Raw genomic sequence first — 20,632 nt, 5'->3', positions numbered from 1 at the left:
GGAAGTTCCATGAACTTCCATTTATATTTACAAATAATTTGAAATATTTTGAAGTAAAGTTGCAAATGCAACTGATACCAAAAGATAAGATGTTATTGCAAAGAAGAATAAGCATTTCTATCTTAAAATTTGTCTACAGTTTCCTTGTATTGATTTCCTTGATTGTATGTTTCTGACTGGCCTCTGTTTTTAGTAGACAAACAGGACAATCCTCCAAGCAGAGAGGTAAAAAAGGGGACACACCTGGAGGGAGCACCTGAGTGGCTCAGTCAGTTAAGCATCTGACTTTGGCTCAGGTCGTGATCTCACAGTACACGAGTTCAAGCCCTGCATCAGGCTCTGTGCTGACAGCTCAGAGCCTGGAGCTACTTCAGATTCAGTCTCCTCCCCCTCCCTGCCCCCCCATCAAAAATAAATAAACATTAAACATTTTTTCAAAAAGGAAAAGAAAAGAAAGGGGACACCCTTGAGTGATGAGAGAACTGAGGCCCAGGAGTGTTTAACTGGAGATCCATCTAACCTGATCTAAGGATGTCTGCTCTTGTCTTGTCAGCTTTCTCATCTCTGTGTTTCTGACAGTTGGCTTTGAACTTAACTTTCGTTTCTGTCTGTATCTTTTGCTTGTCTTCTAGACTCTTCCTCTTTCTTCCTGCCCCTGTCCTATGGCAGGGCCTTTCCTGTCTGAAGGTTTGACTTTATTTCAGACATTCTGGAAGCTTTCTTGCTGTATCTGAAATATTTGGGATGATCCTTGAAATTTTGCTGTCTTCCTGTTGACATGTTTGTGGACATGCTACATGTCTGGGCTACAGAAAGTGCCCTGTATTAAAGATGGACTGTCAAACAGATTCAGCGACGATGCAGTATCTAAGATACATTATTTGTCTTCAGTTATTTTTTTTAAGGAACATGATAAGTTAATCTTATTTTCTCAGAGTCTTTCTGCGTAACTTAAAGCTATTTCTCTCCTAATTATACTTCCCATTTTTATTTAGGACAGTGAAATGAAATACTACCTTTGGATTTTATATAACTAGATATATGCTAAAGAAAGATTGTTTTATTTTTTTTTTTGAGTTATTTTGTTACATTTCAAGGTTTGTAAATATATTAAAATTCAAAAGTCACCAAAACTACCGGACCACTCATTACTCTAACTTATTTCTTCCTTTGAGAAGTAATAGGGAATCAGTAGAAGGACTGTGGAGAAACTTCTTCTTCCCCTGGCTTGTGTAAACTGTGTCTCCATGCACCTATCAGCACCCCTTCAAAAGGTGGTGTTCACACTTGGCTATTGATCAAGCTTCCAAATATTCTTCTTCTTCTTTTTTTTTTTTTCAATTACAGAATTGACTCCTGAGGAGAGGGCCCAAAAGATTGCCAAGGCCATGCGCAAACAGTCCTCTGAAGTCAAAGAGAAGTGGGAAAGTCTAAACGCTGTCACTAGCAATTGGCAAAAGCAAGTAGACAAGGCATTGGAGAAGCTCAGAGATCTGCAGGGCGCCATGGATGACCTAGACGTTGACATGAAGGAGGTGGAGGCCGTACGGAATGGCTGGAAGCCCGTGGGCGACTTACTCATCGACTCACTGCAGGATCACATTGAAAAAACCATGGTCAGCATCCCTGTCTCAGATAAAAGATTTGAAGGAATGTTTTATTGTTAAGTATAATACAAAGAGAGCCACATATAAAACCCGTTTTAAGGGAGTTTATGAAATCAGTCCCACTACAACTCCACCAAAATCAGGATATAGAGCTTTCCCAGTCACACAGCAGATGTTTTCCATATGCCCCTCACCATGGGAACCCCCTCCCCACCAAAATAATAATTAATGAGATTTTCACAATAATTTACTCTTATTCTTCTTTATACTTATTTTTTAACCAACTCTGTGTCTCTAAACACCGATGTATTTTTTTTTTAAATATTGTAGAGTCCCTTTTAATCCCTAGATCTCCCCTCTATCCTTTTTTTGTTTCCTTTGCAATGTATTTGTTTAAGAAACTGAATTGTTTGTTTTATAGTATTTCTCGCAGCCTGGGTTTTGCAGCGTGGCATCCACATGGTGACCCTGGGCAGGTTCCTCTCTACTCTGTAGTTCCTGTAAATTGGTAGCTGGATTTCGAGACTTAATCAAAAACATGCTGTTTTACTGAGGACTCTTATGTAAAAACTTTATCTCACTGTCTGAGTGTATTATGGAAGGATTAGTTTAGCTATAAATTTTGTTTGTGGTCAGGAATTGCCCAAAATTAAGGATGATAGATCTGTAGTCTAGAACCCCTTTGGTTCCCATATTCTAGAACATATCCAGAAAAAAAGTTAATAAAATTTAAGCAATAAGAGACACAGTAGTAGGGTTTATGGTAGCCTAGTAAACTATATGGTAGGTAGTCATGAACCAAATCAGAGAATGCACCCATGAAACATCAGAAGCTGTTAGATGACAATATCAATATTGTGAATGTGATTTTTATTGCAAAAGATACATATCTTTTGTGCACAGACATTGAATAACACTTTCCCTTTGTTTTATGCGTGTGGCTAAATAGGAAAGTGAAGGGTCTAGGAAATGAACTGAGTATGCAGGCTAATTATATAAGTAAATATATGTACATGTAGACATAGGATAATAGTGACTAGCATTAATTGAGGCTTTCTGTGTGCCAGGAGCTGTTCTCAACCAGTGTACCTCAATACCTCTTTTAATCCACATACCAACCCCATGAGATAGGTGTTGTTAAGCCCATTTTATAAATGGCAGAAGTGTAGGGGCACCTGGGTGACTCAGTTAAGGGTCCGACTCTGATTTTGGCTCAGGTCATGATCTCACAGTTCGTGAGTTTGAGCCCCATATTGGGCTCTTCACTGACAGCTCAGAGCCTGCCTGGGATTCTTTCTCTCCCTCTCTCTCTGCCCCTCCCCTGCTCCTACTCGTTCTCTTTCTCACTCTCTCAAAATAAATAAATAAACTTCAAAAAATTACAGAACTATAGATGTTGCCTAAGCCCACACAGCTAGTAAGTGGTAGAGTTTCCATGATTTCTTTCTTGCTCTTTCTTCTCTTTCACTGTAGAAACCTCACTCATATTAATGTAATTAAGCACAACTCTGATCAGCTCTTTGAATTCAGTGCTTTGAAAGTTACAGATTGAACTTGAAACTTAAAAAAATTTCACTACTAAAGAAGCATTGGTGTCTCCCACCTTTCATTATAGATATGCATAAATGTGCAGAGCTCTGTGAGTTAAGTCAGCTTCCTCTGACAGCTCTGGTCTCCTGAAAGCCATTTCTGTGGATGAATCTGAGTTTAAAATAATGAATCGAAAATAAAGCCTTTCAGTATAGGTTCTTTGGAAGTGACACACACACTTCTTGCCATGTAAATGATTTTTTTTTTAACGCTGGAAATCTTTAAGTCAGTAGTTTCTAAACAGCATATTTTTTTGGACTACAAACATGCCTCTTGGTTAGAACAAGAATTTACCCATTTGAATTTGAAAGTATGAAGTTTTAATTCAGGATGACTAGTGTTGAAGGAAAAAATGAAAAGTTGTATCTGGCCTAAAAGTTGTTAAAGGCCTAAAAGTTTGGGAGTTGTTAATCCCATTTGATTAAAGAAATTACCCACTTCTGCACCTAGATTCTTTTGTTCAATTCACTGCTTAAGTGGAAAGCCAGGAGAAATACAGTTAATAGTTAAGAGAAAGGAATAAACTGTGGATTAAAATATTTTAACATCTTATTAGGGAAAAAGAAAATAAAACCCACATCTCATTAAACCAAACAAAATGGATTCAAAATCTGGGATGTTTTACATGTACGCTAAAGTATACGCCAAATCCCCCTGAAGCTGTTGGCAGGTGAAAATAAGTACTGATTATTGCTAAATATTATTAGATGTGTCAAAGCAACTGGAAAACAAAATCTTTGGGGGTAATCAAATAACCTTAATGCCCTAAAATTATCCTTAATCATTCTTATTTGCCAAATATACCCCTTACAACAGGAGAAGCCTTTTTTTCCCCCCACATCTGCCATCAGGCTGGCAGCACCTTTAATATGAGCAGATGTTTCTGTTTTGATAGCAAGGAAGACCACGTAGACTTTTATTCTCCTACAGGAAAGTGCAGCAAACATGATACATTGGTTCTTAATACTAGAACACACAGCAGATCTGCAACCATTTTAAAACTTGCTTTACTTCAAGGCCCTTAATTTGAAAGCTCTTTAAAAAGCGAAAGGTAAACTTCCTTAGTAGAAAGGTTCCTTACTTCCACAAAACACTAAACCACAAAAACAAAACCCAATGATCATGGTGGTCAAAGGTCTTTTAATATTTTCACCTGTGGCTTTTAAGAGAAAAACAGTATTGTTACAGAGGAAAAATTAAAACTCCTTGATGCGCTGTAAGATTTTTAAAATGTCTTGAAGTTATAATCTAATTTTGAAAAATTTTCCCATCTTTTGAACTAAAAGACTGTTCAAAAACATAAAAGCTGTTATTTTTATTATTTGAAGTTATAGAAACCTAAGGACACTTTCTAGCATTTCATTTTTTAAATTATGCTTTTCTTTTAAAAAAATTTAATGTTTATTTTTGAGAGACAGAGACAGCGTGAACAAGGAAGGGGCAGAAAGAGAGGGAGACACAGAGTCAGAAGCAGGCTCCAGCCTCTGACCTGTCAGCACAGAGCCCAATACGGAGCTCAAACCCATGAACTGTGAGATCATCATGACCTGAGCCAAAGTCAGATGCTCAACTGACTGAGCCACCCAGGCGCCCCCCCTAGCATTTCGTTTTTAATCTTTGATACCTACAAAATACAAAGACATTGATTTTAAAAGCTGACTAAAATTCTTGAGTCCTCCCAAGTAGTCTGGTAGAGAATATTAAGGTATAATGTTCAAAAACAACTGAAGAAACCTTGAAGGATTTGAGTTCTGTCATTATTCTTAAACTGAATCTGAAGGAACTCAGATCCCTTCCAAGTCCCAGCAGAAACCTCCTCTTTCCCCACCCTAGTCCCACATGTGTCTGCTCTAAGCTTCCATGTTAGCGGTTCATTCTTTAGACCTAGAAGGCCTCTGTTATCATATTAACTGCTTTTCTCGTTGACCTGTATTTGTGAGTCTGTGTGCACATCTGTCATCCATAAAAGACCAATGCCTGCAGCCGTGGAGGAAACTGATCACAAGTCTAAAAGCCTCTTCCTTCCATTTTGCAGCAACTGAGATGCCTTTGTGAGCTTCCTTTCTTCTGCCTGATTTTGAAATGTTGATACTTTCTAGGGTTCTGGCAATATTTCTTACTTTACACACATTGACTTACATGTTCACTGTTTCAAATGTCTTCTACACACTGCTACCTCCTACGTGTGTACCTTTCATACTGACTGTGAGCTCTGGGTCTGTTCTTCTGACTTTCCATCTTGAGTTTCTTCTTGTGGCTTTTGAGCATGTTTGAGAATTTTCAAACACTAAAAAATATTCTCTGATTTACCTAAAATGAATTTCCTTATTAAAGTTATATTCATAATACTATTTTGAGTTTTATCAATGGTAATGATTATTTTTAGCCTACACATGTTATATAAGGGGGAATTATATAGGGTAACTAGTTTTGGAAGAGAGAAGGTTTTGAAGAGAGAAGGGAGAAAGGACATGGTTAAAGAGGCTTTCTTTTTATAAGCATAATGGGGAAATCAAATTAATACTTCAGTATTCCAATAAAAGTTCATGGTCTTCAGAACACTCTGATATATAATATTTCATTACCTAAACTTGTTATGGGGGAAACGGGAGAAGAAAGGAGACTTTTAGACATATGCTTATCTCTTAAGGGGTGGGATCATAGAAGTGATACAGCTTGAGGGCTGATACCAACTATATGTTCAGGACACCTAATACATGTAAGTTCAACTTGGTACATAATTAAGTCTGATTTTGTGACATACTAAAGAAATAACAATATACTGTTCTCTTTTGGTATCTCAGTTCTTTTCCCAACTGTATATTGGCTTAATCTTGCCATGGATATCATTTTTGTGGGCCTTCATCAATAGAAATGAATTCTCCCCTCTTGTATTGCAAACTTTGCACTGAATACTACAGAGTGTCTATTCTCAAGAAGCTTCTATTCTTCTTGAGGGACATCAAGTATATGGATGTACTAAGAGCTCTGATAAGGAATGATATGATATTTAAAATATGTAACAACTGCCTTGTATGACACCACAGAATGGCTCCCACTTATAAAACTGAGTCTGTGTGTTTGGATGTGTGCTGGTTTAAAGTCCTGACTGGGTTCAGGAAGGCAGAGAGAACGCCGCAGAACATGTAGAGGGGTCTCCAGCCAAGAATGCTGAGAAGAGCCTCAGGGAAATCTTCCCTGAATTAGGATGGATGGGTGGGGCACCTGAGTTGAGTCTTTTAAAACATCAATTGGATCTAAGCAAAGACTTTGTTGGAAAAAGGGAACATGAACTTAGAGGCAGGCAGAATTCTGTGGAGAATGGAGAGAACTGTGTTTTCATTATTCTGTTTGCTCTTATGGGACGAATTACTGTCACTGGCCCAAAATATCTTTTGTTTTTTTCTTTCTCTCTTCACATACATCCTCCACTCCCACCTATGGCATCTCTCTGTACTGTGCCAGAGGTAGCATTTGTCACTAAGCCTCATTTACCTCTTTTCTTATGTACCCTTCTCTTCCTGCCCTTCCTCTAACCACAGTGATCATCAATGATTTTGAAAGGATCAAAACTTACCTCTCGAGTATATAATAGTCGTAGGTTTTGTGGTTAGGAAAGTTGTTCTCACTGGCCAATATCTCACTTAATTTTAAATGGAAGTGAAGATGGAAAACATGAAATTGAAAGTAGAATCAAGACTAGAAATTAGGAAAGTGGATAATAATGGCAAACATTTTCCAGATGAAATTACATGAAATGGTAGATTTGCAGGAAACACATAATCATTTCTTTTTTTTTTTTGCATTATACTTTGCATTATAGTTTTTCTCTTTGTGCACCTATTTAAATTCTCCAGGTTATAAAAGATGGCTTTGTGCCTGGTGGTCCCAATTGCTAAAGACCTGGACTGAGCTGTCAACTGTTGCCAATGGGTTGCCATTGGCAGCTGATCTTGCCATTTTCTTTGAAGGAAAGTTCAAAATACTACCTTCTGTTATATTCTTTTTCCAAGAACATCATTTTTGTTTTTATTCTTCCAGGCATTTAGAGAAGAAATTGCACCAATCAACTTAAAAGTTCAAACAGTGAATGATTTATCCAGTCAGCTGTCTCCACTTGACCTACATCCATCTTTAAAGATGTCTCGCCAGCTAGATGACCTTAATATGCGATGGAAACTTTTGCAGGTATCAGTTTATCCCTGTTCATAATCCAGCTTTATACCCCAGTAGGTCCCCAAACCCTGTCTCATTATTCTACCACACACTATCGTTTTCTCTGTCTTTGTTGGTTGTATTTGATAACGGATTTGTAGCATGTAATATAATCAGATATTTGTCTTTCCATATCTTGAACCCAAAGGCCTCATTTATTTATGAATATTGGTTTTAATGTAATTTTATGAGGTGCTATTCGTGTGATATTTGTAGAAAACTGCAAAGGGTCAAATAAAGCAATTGAAACCTGTGGTAGGTTACAGAAACATTTTCCATAATGGCTCATTTTTCTTACTTTAATTGTGTGTGTGTATGTTTTTTTCTTTTGAAAAGTTAAGAAATCTCTATCTTTCTTCCACTGTGTGCTATTTAGGCATCTTGTTCATCTTTTCCAGCTAGCACATTTGTACTAGTGTGGTGTTTACTTTGGGCTTTTAGGTCTTTGCTGCTCTGATGCAGTTATTTCAGTGACTCTGGATAGTACTTGCTCATCCCAGATTTAATAGAGCCACACCCAGAAGGACTCTGTCGTGTTAGTAGGTGTCAGCATTTGCAAGTCACTACACATGCTGGTCAGTCATTTTTGTGTGTGTGTGTGCAGCCTTTGCAGAGCTCTGTCCTGTTCAAGGGCCAGGTCCTAGGAGTTATGATGATCACTTTATTCCCCCCTGAAAACTAGCAGGATAATTTTAAGTGGAACATTGAAAAAAATAACTCTTATTTCTCTCTATCTTTTGGGCCTAAAATGCAATATTTAATGAGATAAATATGCAATTTGAGGTGATACACAAAAGCATTTTTATTTTAAAGATATACTATTTTACAGCATACTAGGTTTCCTGAATTAACCCAAATGTTGAAATACCCAGTGGTTTGTATGTCCTTCATGAAGTTGAAGATGTAAGAAAAGAGTGCATAGTATTAGTCGTTTCTGTGTTTGAAAAGAGTGTTAATAATCTGGGATTAGTAAGGCATGAGCTGTTAAACTCGTACCTGCTTTTCTAGTGAGTGGAACACAGAGGCGTTTGACTTTTACTCCTTTTATCTTCTGCTCCATTTCCCTAATTCATTACCTTCGTGCAGGTATTCCTGTGGTCCATCCTGATGGCCTTCTGCTTCTGTTATCACTATCTTCAATGATTAGAAGTCAAGGAGTACATTATGCTTGAAGGAGGATGTATATTCTCTTATCCTTATCTCTGAGTCTTGTAACTGCTAGAGTTCGGATGTTGCTGGTTGAATAAGGGGAACGAATCTATGCTGGCAGCAACGTCACTATATTTCAGGACTAGCGTCTTCTCTTCTCCTGAACATAGAGTGTGACGTTTGAATGCTTTTTGGCCTTAATGAACGAAGCACTTGCTAATGTAATTTAAATAGCTAACCAGGAGAAATGCGAGCTTCCCAGTGAGCCAGAGGTATACACGTTTCATTTAAAGGCCGCTGAAAATAAGATTGACAATCTAAGCGGAACAGCTGACTAGCACTACATAGACCAGGACCAGGGAAAAGAAAATGCAAGTGTCAGTAGGCTGTGTACAGTTGTTATTGATTTGCATTTAGTTTCTCGGTATACCAACTTTGCATTTTCGTAACAGAGAGCTAACTGTGAGGACAAATCCAGAGAGTATGCTAATTGACTGGTATACACTTGAATACCCCCACATCGAGATGATTGGACACAAAGTTGGAGGCAAATAAGGCATTCCCTACTCATATATCCTTTCTCTCTCCATCTATCTCTACCTGTCTGTGAATCTCTCATCTAAGTCTGTCTCTTTGTCTTTCTGTCTTTCTGTCTTTCTGTCTGTCTGTCGTCATCTGTTTTTTCCCTTGGGGTATTTTATTTTATTATTATTATTATTTATTTATTTTTTACATTTATTTATTTTTGAGAGACAGAGACAGAGCGTGAGTAAGGGAGAGGCAGAGACAGAGAGAGACAGAATCCGAAGCAGGTTCCAGGCTCTGAGCTGTCAGCACAGAGCCTGACGCGGGGCTTGAACCCACGAACCGTGAGATCATGACCTGAGCCGAAGTTGGACGCTTAACCAACTGAGCCACCCAGGCACCCCTTATTTTATTATTTTTAAAGTTTATTTATTTATTTTGAGAGAGAGAGAGAGTGCAAGCAGGGAAGGGGCAGAGAGAAGGAGAAACAGAATCCCAAGCAGGCTTCGCACTCTTAGTGCTGAGCCTGATGCAGGGCTTGAACTCACAAACCATGAGATCATGACCTGAGCTGAGATCAAGAGTGAGACGCTTAACCAACTGAACCACGAAGGTGCCCCTCCCTTGGAGTATTTTAGCCTTCTTTTCCATTTGTTCCCTGTGACACTTTTTACCACCTTCCTTACAAAAGAGAGATGAGTAGCCACTGGCCATGGCCACATCTTGACTTTAGATGCCTTAGCGCTTTACTGCTTTCAAGGCAATAGAGAGGAACAGGAAAGCAAAAGATCCTGGCACCAGATGAGCTGGCTGTGGATACCAGTGCTGTCAGGTGCTAACTTTATGTCCTTGGACAGCTCTTTGTGTCCCAGGTGTCTCATCTGTAAAATGGTGATAATATTAAATAATACCTAATACGGCTGTTGTGAAGGCTAAAAAAGTTAATTTGTATAAACTGCTTAGAAGAGTTCCTGGCACTATTTGCTGTCATTTGGTACCAGAAGAAGTCTGTTTTAATCCCAGTACTTTGATTCCGGAGATAGAGGAGTCTATACAAGCAATCATATCTTGGGCTGTAGCATCATTTAGGATAATACTTAAATTAAGTATGTTATTAAAGTCCTTGTGTTCAAATCACATCATTTCTTGCATGTGTATGTGCAGGTTTCTGTGGATGATCGCCTTAAACAGCTTCAGGAAGCCCATAGAGATTTTGGGCCATCATCTCAGCATTTTCTTTCTAGTAAGTACTAATAAACTTCACTGTTCTCATTAAGTGAATGAATGAACATGTTATTTTCTTTTCCCTCAACAAGCCATATTCTTTGCTACAAATATATTTGCTTGTGTAAGATAAATATATAAAAGGAAGTATTAAGATCAATTACAGTATTGGTTATTGGTTATTAAGGTAATAATCTGGTCACGATCGAAAAGTCTTTGAAGTGGAGCAAAACTGAACTCATTCTTAGCTATGGTTTTTCCCTGTACTATCTGCTATAATAACTAATGTATTATCTTATTACCATTGCTGTATCATAAGTCAAGGTCATGAACTTTGTCACATTAAAGAAATTTTTTATATTTTAAGATTTCTAATTTTTCTTCTTAAAAAGCATTTATTAATTTAAAATGCACCTGTAGCTTTAGAAATAAATTAAAAAAAAACTCCACACAAATCTTTGAAATTTTTATTAGGTTCACTGTGATCATAGTTAGCTTTTCTCCTGGTCAAGTATTGCCAATTTAGCCAAACCATATATGTAGATTTTTACATAATATTCTGCAACTGAAGTTTCTAGTTTTATGGATTGTTGATGAGATCTTATATAGGTAATTTGAGCTCCTACTTTATTTTTCACTCCCTACTTGGAAAACTAAAGAATGTAGGATTTAGAGTCACCGAAATTGAGATGACAATATTAATTCTGCATTTTATCAGACCTGTAGGTTGCTGAAAATTCATTTCTTTGTCTTAAAATTATGATAATCATACTTATTTTTTCTGATCGCCTTGAAAATTAAGTGAGAAAGCATACTGAGTTTCACAGGCACCTTTCACAATTCTTGGCACCAATGCTTTCACTGACTTAATTTTTTTCCTTTTATTTTCTCTGGCAAACATGTCAGAAAAGTTTGTTCAACTTAGTTTAAGTGAAAGTTTAAAACTTAAGGCAAAGCTTATTTCCCGCTTATGATAACTTCTTTGTATCTTTATAATAGTAGAGAAAACTGAAGTAATACCATGTCTTCCAACTAAATTGATTACATTTATATTTTCCCTTAATCTTTTGTCATGGTTGGTAATCTGCATTACCTCAGTTCAAGGTCAGGCTTTTCTTTTTTCACAGTTTCAAGAATCTGAATTAGTCATTTCCTGCCCTTTCTGTCCTATACCTCTCCAGGGCTCATGCACCCCCTTCCCGTCCCCCTTCCAGCCTCTGCCCACCCACACGTGTTTTCTGTTTCACACACCTGAGCCATTAGATAGCCTGTCTTCGAGTGATTGTAGTACTTATTGGAATATACTAGGTGCCAGGATGCATTTCTAAAGTTTGGATGCCATCAGTGTTGATAAAGTAAATAAGTTTGCAGTATATTCATTAGGTATGAACTACATCGTATTTCCTAAACTTAATGTTATAGAGTGTAAAGCTCTGTGCTAAGACCAAACTAAAGAGCGATTTAACAAATAATTGTGATTCTCCTTTTAGTTCTAAGGTTGAGTTATCTCTTCGTATTGATGAAACCCTACACTTTCACCTAGCAACCAGCCTTCCATAATAAAAATCCAACTCATGTTCTTTAGGAAATGAAACATGGTAAAATTCACATGCACTTTGTGAAACGTAAGCACATTGCCTTTTATTATCTAGAACTGATAGTCCAAGGAGGTCAGAGTTATTCAAATCAAAACAATTACTAAAATGAATGGAGAAGTGTAAACAAAATCCCAATTAATAAATTGAGTAATTGTTATCTCTTGCTGCTTGGAATTGTTGCCTTTATTATATTCCTTGGACTTTAGCCATGGTTATAAAAGGAGTCTGTTTAGTTAGACACAAAATAAAAACTGACCTATTAGCCTGGTGCCAACACTGAAATGAGGTTGGCTCTAATGAGAGATTTAATATACTTAGTTCCACATGTTCATCACCCTTTTAGATTTTCATGGACATAGTTGGAGAAGGGAGTGCTTACATGTTATAAAGAGAAGAATCATTGAATAGAAAAATGGCTGAACTAGTGGTCAGAAATCTTGAAATCATGCCTGAGCTCTGCCATTTATTTATGGGCAAGTTATTTCATTTCTAAGTATTTATTTTTTATTTTGTTTTTTCTATATTTATCAAATGGAGCTCTAATATGTATTTGTTGGCCTTCTTATCAGTAGATAAATTTGAAAATGCTTTGCAGAGGTTAGAATGCTTTATTTTTGTAAGATATTAATATGACATGAAATTCAGAAAAAAATCATTGATGACAACTGGCTATATGAGAGTCTAGTGATAATTGCAAAGATTTGTTTCTTTGCAATGTGCTTGTTTATTAGTTCATTTAGCAAAATTCCTTAATAGCCCCAGCTTTACATGTATAACTCTTCTTAAGTAAGTCTTAAAATAATTGGCTTATGTAGGAATAATATGTTTTTATAAGTAAGGAATAACAGGAATTATAAAAAATAAGTACCTCAGTAAAACAAAACGTAAAATCACAATCATAGTGATGTCTAATGTAAAAGTAAGAAACTATATTTTGTGTGTATTTCAGATTAAAGTAAGTATTTGGGATTCTTCTATCCAGATAATTACTTTGTTTTTTTTTACAATCCTTTGCCTATGTTTATCTTAATCTTTCCTTTTTAAAATTCATCCAGATGAGTTTGTTTAAATGCCATCTGTCCTAGATAGTTACTCCTGTGAAACAAAGTAAAGCACGGTATTAATGATCTGGAAAATTCATTCTTGAGAAATCTAGTTTATAATCTGGATATACCAGGTAAAATTAATTTTGGTTTTAGCTTAATCAAAAAATATGTACAGAGCACATTTTCCAGATAGCACTAAGTTTTAAATTGGGGTGGTTGTAAATAAAAAAAAAAAAAACCCTTGATTTTTAAAAGTATTTTTAGCAACAGGTTCAATTAGTTAGAGTTGGTCTTAGAAAATGAACCTATGTTGTTTCTTTCCTTGCTTCAAATGAATCTTTAAAAAGCCACTCTTTGTTTAGCCTAGCAGATTTCATAATTATAGGAATCCAGCTCAAAAACCAGAGCAGTTCTCGGTGAATTTGCTGTAAAATGTGTTCAGTTGTTTTGCATTATGGCATAAGGCTTTTTGGGTGAGCAGTGTTTCCAATAACCTCCCTTTGTTTCTTCAGCTTCAGTCCAGCTGCCGTGGCAAAGATCCATTTCACATAATAAAGTGCCCTATTACATCAAGTAAGTTGATTTTAATTCTCCTTTATGATACAAAAAGTAAAGTTATGTTGATAACTTAAGAGGCTTTCCTCTGTAACTTTCGAAAGTGGAATTCAATCCTACTATCTGAAGGAAACTATATATATTTAATATTTAAAAGAAGTTAGCTTAAAAATCAGAGTAATATTTGCAGTTTATAAGTTTATGAGGTTCGTTTAAAAAATCAGAGTAATATTTGCAGTTTATAAGGTTAGGGCTGTTGGCATGTTTAGCATATATATTTTTTTAAAACAGATATTAAAATATTTGGGGAAAATAACAAAATTTCTAAACATGTTGGACTCTTGGGGCGCCTGGCTGGCTCAGTCAGTAGAGCATGCAACTCTTGATCTTGGGGTTGTGAGCTCAAGCCCCACGTTGGGTATAGAGATTACTTAAAAATAAAATCTTTAAATAAATAAGTATGTCAAACTCTTGACACAATGATGTTTCTCAAACTGCACTGATTGTAAAGAAGAGGAAGTCAGAGGCTGGGTAAATTGATGTGTCTTTATTGAGAGAAGGTTTATTCATCTGATCCAAATTTAAACCATTCGAAAAATTTTTACATTTCCATTACTATAAAAATAACAACAATAATAATAATAGTAATAATAATAATAAATATATAGCAATAGTTACAGCATAGAGAATTTTAATTTGTGGGGTGAATATTGACTTGAATATTACAGGTTTAGGCATAAATCTGATGTACTGCAGTAGACAGAATCATGGCCCCACAAAGATGCCCACGCCCTGATCCCTGGATGTGAATATTAGGTTAACGTGAAGATGGAGAAAGGGACATGAGTCAGGGAATGCTTGCAGCCTCTCAAAACTGAAAAAGGCAAGCAAATGGGATTCTTTTAGAACCTCTGGGGAGGAACACAGACCTGCAAACCTCAATTTTAGCTTAGAGACACATTGATTTTGGAGTCCTTTGTTACAGGCAACAATAGAAAATGAATACATGTACTATACAAAATAGGGAAGTCAATGAAATTATTTGAGATTAAGTTATTTTACTCAATTGACAAGGCATTTTTATTATATGAGTTTTTAAAAATGTTAATTGGATCCAACAAGGCGGATTTTTGTTTTTACTGGATAAAGAAAATATTCATTCTCTTGCTTGATTGTGTTATATAAGTGGTTATCTGTTTGATTTGGCATTTTGAAAATCTATCTTTAATTTTAGCACTACTACTAAAAGAGGAATTTCTGTATGCAGGTTGGTTATATAGGACTAGAAAAGACATTGTCTAAGTCAGAGTTTCACTGATTTGGGTTTTTTATCAACTTCAATATATATGTGTGTATATATATGTCTATATATGTATATATATGTGTATATATGTGTATATATATGTGTGTGTGTGTGTGTGTGTGTATGTATATATTTAACGATGGCCAATATTTTTAATGTGACCTGTAGGATTGTAGCATCCCAAAATATCTTCAACACCATTAATGAAAAATTGAATTTTCTTAAATATATATAGTTTTAGTGTTAACTGTCTTTTAGGACTTCGAAATATGTACTTAGAAATCTGCTCGGATATATAGGGTACATAGGATGAACTGTCTTATTTCTAGAAAACTTTTTAACCTGGTTCTTCCATTACCTGCTCTGTTGTGTAACTTAACAGTTTATTTCTTCATAAACAAGTACATCGATCTCTGGAGGTAGGGTTATATGAGCCAGTATTTCCACATGAATTATTATGAAAAAATTTTAATTCTCAAATAAATTAATAAGCAAGTAAATAATGAGTGAAACGCTTTTAATATACACTTCCGTTTGCATGACTGCACAACTAAGTAGAGGAAGAATGTTAAAAACAAATTTAGCATGATTGTCATGCAACTAGTTTCCTGGAGCATATTAGGATGTATTAATTTGGCCAAAAAGAAAGTAAGAATCAGGAAGAAATTTAGTTATATTCAATATGTGAGTATACAGTTTTGTATACTCTAATGCCAGAATATAGCAAGAAAGTTGAAAGGAGAATGGGAAGAGCACACTGTCTTTATTTCATGTTTTAATTTTACAGATTAGCTAAAACATACTTTGATGGCTTCCCAATGCATTTCTTTCTCTGTAGGTATTTATTTTGAGGTGTATCACAGTGGTTCTAGGACTCATTTGTTTCTATAAAAGGATAGAATATAGATCTCATCTATAAGAGTCTGGGTAGCATAAATCCCTCTATGTTAACATCTTAAGTTGAAACTCATATCTTTAAATTATATTTGCTGCTTCAAAGGTAGACCTTCCAAAGCTGATCTAGTTATTTTTTTCTTTTCTAATATAATCCAATGACAGCTCATTGTTCTATCGGTTTAAGGAACCCTGAAATGGCTCTTGTTGCCTGCATAATATACAAAAATCTACCCATAAAAGCCAGATTTCTTTCTGTCTGAATTATTAGTCCTGTGTTTGTGGGGTACCTGGGTGGCTCAGTTGGTTTAAGCGTCCGACTTCGGCTCAGGTCATGATCTCACGGCTCTTGAGTCCAAGTCCCGCATCGGGCTCTGTGCTGACAGCTCAGAGCCTGGAGCCTGCTTTGGATTCTGTGTCTCCGTCTGTCTCTGCCCCTCCCCTGCTCATGCTCTGTCTCTCTCTGTCTCAAAAATAAATAAAAACATTAAAAAAAAAGTTTAAATTATATTTGCTGCTTCAAAGGTAGGCCTTCCCAAGCTGATCTAGTTATTTTTCTTTTCTAATATAATCCAATGACAGCTCACTGTTCTAGCAGTTTAAGGAAACCTGAAATGGCTCTTGCTGCCTTCATAATATGCAAAAATCTACCCATAAAAGCCAGATTTCTTTCTGTCTGAATTTTTAGTCATGTGTTTGTGGTTTGCACACGTTTTTCATTTCCTCAGCTAAAAGTTAATATCCAAGGAGTTTCAGGCATAAAGGGAAGAACAAGTAAAAGCTTTGGGTTGGGGCACCTGGGAGGCTTAGTCAGTTAAGCATCTGACTCTTGATTTTGGCTCAGGTCATGATCTCATGGTCATGAGCTGGAGCCCCTCATCGGAGTCAGGCTCATGCTGGGTGTGGAGCCTGCTTGAGATTCTCTCTCTCTCTCTCTCTCTCTCTCTCTCTCTCTCTCTCACTCTCACTCTCTCCCTCCACTGCCCCTCCCGTATTCATGTGAGCACACTCTCTCTCTTTCAAAAAAAATAATAATAAAAGCTTTGGTTTGAACTTTCCTAATAAGTCACATTAATCATATGAAACTCATTGCTTCTCATTTTGATCCAGAAATAATAATGACAATTAGTCATAGTGGGTGATAACAATTATCGAAATGAATTATATTTTTTTGGATTTTCATTTGCCAGCCACTGCACTAATCCTGTGCATGGATTCTCTCCACTGAAGCATAGGTACTGTCATTACCCCCATTTACAGGCAAGGCTTAGACAACAGGCACACACAGAGCTTGCTTGAGTCACACAGCCAGTACGTGGAGAAACTAGTGTTCAAACCCCGGGACTGACTCCAGCTCCTGCCCTCTTGACCACTGTGAACCACAGCATTGGTTGAGGTAGAGAACAGAAATTTTTAGTTACGTGGACAATTTGGGTAGATGAAGGCTTATATTTAGGAAGGAGTGGTCAGGTGGAGAAGATAGGAGCAAACCTTTTTTTTCATACTATGGACTGGTTGCTATTTATTATGCACCTACTATGTGCCAGGAATTGAATGCAGAGCTAATTTTCATAGGCTAATTTCTGTCAGGTAGTATATGCTTTATGTTTCAGGAAATGTCACACCACGGTACAGTAATGGACAAAGGTGCTTTCCTATAGGTAGAAAAATGTAGTTCTCTACAGTCCTGCCAGTTGGATCTTGACAGGATTTCAGAGGTAGGGGAATAAGGTCTGTGGCCCCCCACTACCTTTCCTCATTTACATGGTCAGAGATTTCTGTCATTGGATAGATTTCCATCCATGAGCAGGATGCTCAACAAAGCTGGCTCATAAGTCCCGTAGGGCTTTTAGCTTAACTACAGAAATTAAAAAAAAAAAAATTTAATGTTTATTTTTGAGAGAGAGAGACAGAGAGACAGAGTGTGAGTGGGGGAGGGGGGGGAGGGACAGAGAGAGGGAGACACAGAATCACAGGCAAGTCTCCAGGCTCTGAGCTGTCAGCACAGAGCCCAACGACATGGGGCTGAAACTTACAGGCTGTGAGGTCATGACCTGAGCTGAACTCCAGTGCTCAGGTGCTCAACCGACTGAGCCACCCAGGCACCCCAGGGCTTTTAGCATAGATGTCCATCCTGTTCCTAAGTCATACTCTTTCATAGACTTTAGTAAGGTGAAGTTAGGAAGTATGGTTTTCCTTTCTCCCTCTATGATGTCATCTCTGAAGCCAGAGTGCATGACTTTTCAGTAAGCTTTAGCCTTGGTAGAAATGATTACACTGCTCTCGTGACAAGGCTTCACACTCACATCTTAACAGTCCTCTGGCTCTATTTTTCCCATGAGAATCTGAGGTGCAGACCTAAATTCTTTATAGGATTCTAGGTGTTCTCCTACACACAGCTTTAATATGAACATTTTAGTAATGGCTTCTTAATTCATAATATATATTGCATTCTCTAAAACTGACATCCCTCAATATTATAGTGTATAGTCATCAGAATATATGATCTTTACCTTCAAATACCACTACTATGCATACTCTAGCTTACTGTAACTCCCCTTGATGAACAGGTCTAAATCAGAATTTTCCTTAATTTATTGTATCTCCTATATAGTTTCCTTTTCTATTCTTGTGTCCATTAAGGATAATTCCCCTTTCTTGCCTCCCAAGGGCATTCTCTGCTGCCCTAATCTGTCAATTTCCGGGGAAAATAACAGTTTATAGCTGTAAATGAAATCTTGGAGAGCGAGTAGCTGTTCTTTATAGCAGTCATGCAGTTTATTTGCATAAACTGTATATACTTGTCTCATTATATATGTACAGTCTAAAGGAGAGAATTAATGCTTCTATCTTTAGAGGCATCACGGTCCCCGTTTAAATGATGTAGGTGAAATATTTCTTCCTTAAGAAAGAGCAGAGAGGAGTGGCAGCTATGGGATATCCAAATATTCAGCCTAACAAGAAAGTCAAAGCTAACAAAGGCGTAGTATAACAAGACAAAGAAGAAATTAACATAAAGCATTTTATCTTTGAAGGTTGCACAAAACTCCTCCCCAAACCAAATAAATCCATAACAAAGATGTAACTAACACTGGAAGATAAATACAGTTCTCTCCGAAAGGCCTCCTACAGCTGTCTTCATCTCTTTCTTCCGCCTTAATCAAGATAAGAGATGGCATCCTTTCGGTGCCAGATTTTTTAAGTGAAGAAGTCTTGGGGCACACTTTGAGTCTCTTTCCAAAAGTAGAGCTTGCACTTTGGTTTTAATGATGAAGAAATTAATGAAATAGAGCCGGAGAGAATGTGCTGGAGAGTCGATTTTTCCAAGCAACAGTCTGGGACTTTATCTGTGTTGCAAATAAATATTTAAAACTCACTGGGCCAGCTCTGCTGGTGAGGAGGTAAGAAATTGCTTTATGAAAGAATGTAAGCACCTTGGGAATCCCTAAACCTCCTACACGTGGGGGCAGCTTCAGACAAGTGGGCACACCTTGGCTCATGAGAAAACTGACAGCGGACAGCCTGCCCTGCAGCAGCCTCATGTTGGCAAACTGTAAGCAGACAACTTCTAGTGTATTTACCACTGCCCTGGGTTACTGAGATAATTCAGGTGGAGTTGACATTGTCTGAGAAAGACATTGACTAGTTCAAGACTTAAAAAGGTATTATCTTTCCTGCCATTCATCTATACATCGCTGGGGCCAGAGTTACTCTTACCATGGAGTGGAATTTCGGCTTGGAATCTTATAGATTACTCAGCTCCATTGTATTATAGTAGCACCATCAGCCTTACTGTACAGTTCAACCTTTAGGGTCAGGGATGCAATTAATAAAATTCTACCATACAGCACAGAGAGGTCACTGTAGGGCCATTAGGGAGGAAAAAGAAATATTTGTACTTCGATCTGTAAAGATTAAATTTTTAAGATAATCATGGAAACTAGCAAAAGTACAGAAGTAATGATCAAATAAATTGTGAAATAAATAGAATATCTTTTTCTGTATGGATTAAAAAGTAAAATGATACAGTAAGATTCAGTACAACCATATAGAAAAAAATCACAGTTAATTTCTCCTTTAAAAAATATATATGAAAAAAGATAAAGTAGTAAATTTTTTTTCCAAAACCAAATAATACACATTCAGCTTAAAAAAAAAAAAAACTAGAAGGATACAATGATAAATTCAACTCTAGTGGGAGTTAAAATCATGGAGTTAAATCATGGAGTTAAAATCTCAGGCAGGAGTATACAGGACTTCCCGGGGCCAACTCAATAACAGATAACCCACAGGAATATTGATTAATGTTGATTAATGGTCTGATTCTCCCAGTTTGAGAGCTTAGAGGAACGTAGAGTTTGGGTCAGAGGTGAGGCTCTGTCTGAGTTCTGGACCCAAGCAGAGATACTACCAAAATAAGGCTTCCCTGGGTTTATTGAGTGTGTTGCATGCTCATTCTTCTGGAAAACCTTCCAGTGTCCTCAAAACAAGTATCATCTGAAGCTCCTCTCACACCCAGACACATCTGTTTTGGTCATGAATTCTACTTTACTTAAAATCAAATACAAGCAAACCTTGTCAAGTATGACGAATTTTTGTAACAAATTGTTCTATCAATCATGCCTGGAATATTGACATTTGTATTTTAGAGTGTGCTGCAGCCTTTGTTTCTGTATAGCCCTTTACACCCCTGTGTCTTTGAACCTACCTCTGAGTATGAAATTATTTTAAGTGTATTTTATAGTTGAAGCCAATAGATTTGAAGGTATCCATTGTTGATAGTTTAGTCTTCCTGCCTTGCGTCTTCATTATCATGACAAGCTAGTGGCATTTTCTAAGGAAGACTCTATGCTTTAACAATATCTATTATCAAGTAGAATTCTATATCTTCTTTTGAATTTAAACAGAAAGGTTTTTTTTCCTGGA

At 36.8% G+C, this 20,632-nt stretch overlaps 1 protein-coding gene across 11 annotated transcripts in view; it reads left to right on the top strand.

Annotated features, from left to right (window-relative positions):
* UTRN (utrophin) overlaps positions 1-20,632 on the top strand; it is a 574,142-nt gene that overhangs the window by 474,063 nt on the left and 79,447 nt on the right. For all 11 annotated transcript variants that reach the window (XM_047102476.1, XM_047102480.1, XM_047102475.1 and 8 more), the window contains 4 exons: positions 1,348-1,616; positions 7,239-7,385; positions 10,251-10,329; positions 13,467-13,527. In XM_047102476.1, the coding sequence (XP_046958432.1) occupies positions 1,348-1,616; positions 7,239-7,385; positions 10,251-10,329; positions 13,467-13,527 (556 nt within the window). The remainder of the gene's footprint in view (positions 1-1,347; positions 1,617-7,238; positions 7,386-10,250; positions 10,330-13,466; positions 13,528-20,632) is intronic.

This window comes from Lynx rufus, unplaced genomic scaffold, assembly GCF_022079265.1.
Source record: "Lynx rufus isolate CCGP_SWC_20201006 ecotype Redwood Valley unplaced genomic scaffold, mLynRuf1.p SCAF_6, whole genome shotgun sequence".
Lineage (NCBI taxonomy): Eukaryota > Metazoa > Chordata > Mammalia > Carnivora > Felidae > Lynx > Lynx rufus.
This window is presented reverse-complemented; position numbering and strand designations above follow the sequence as displayed.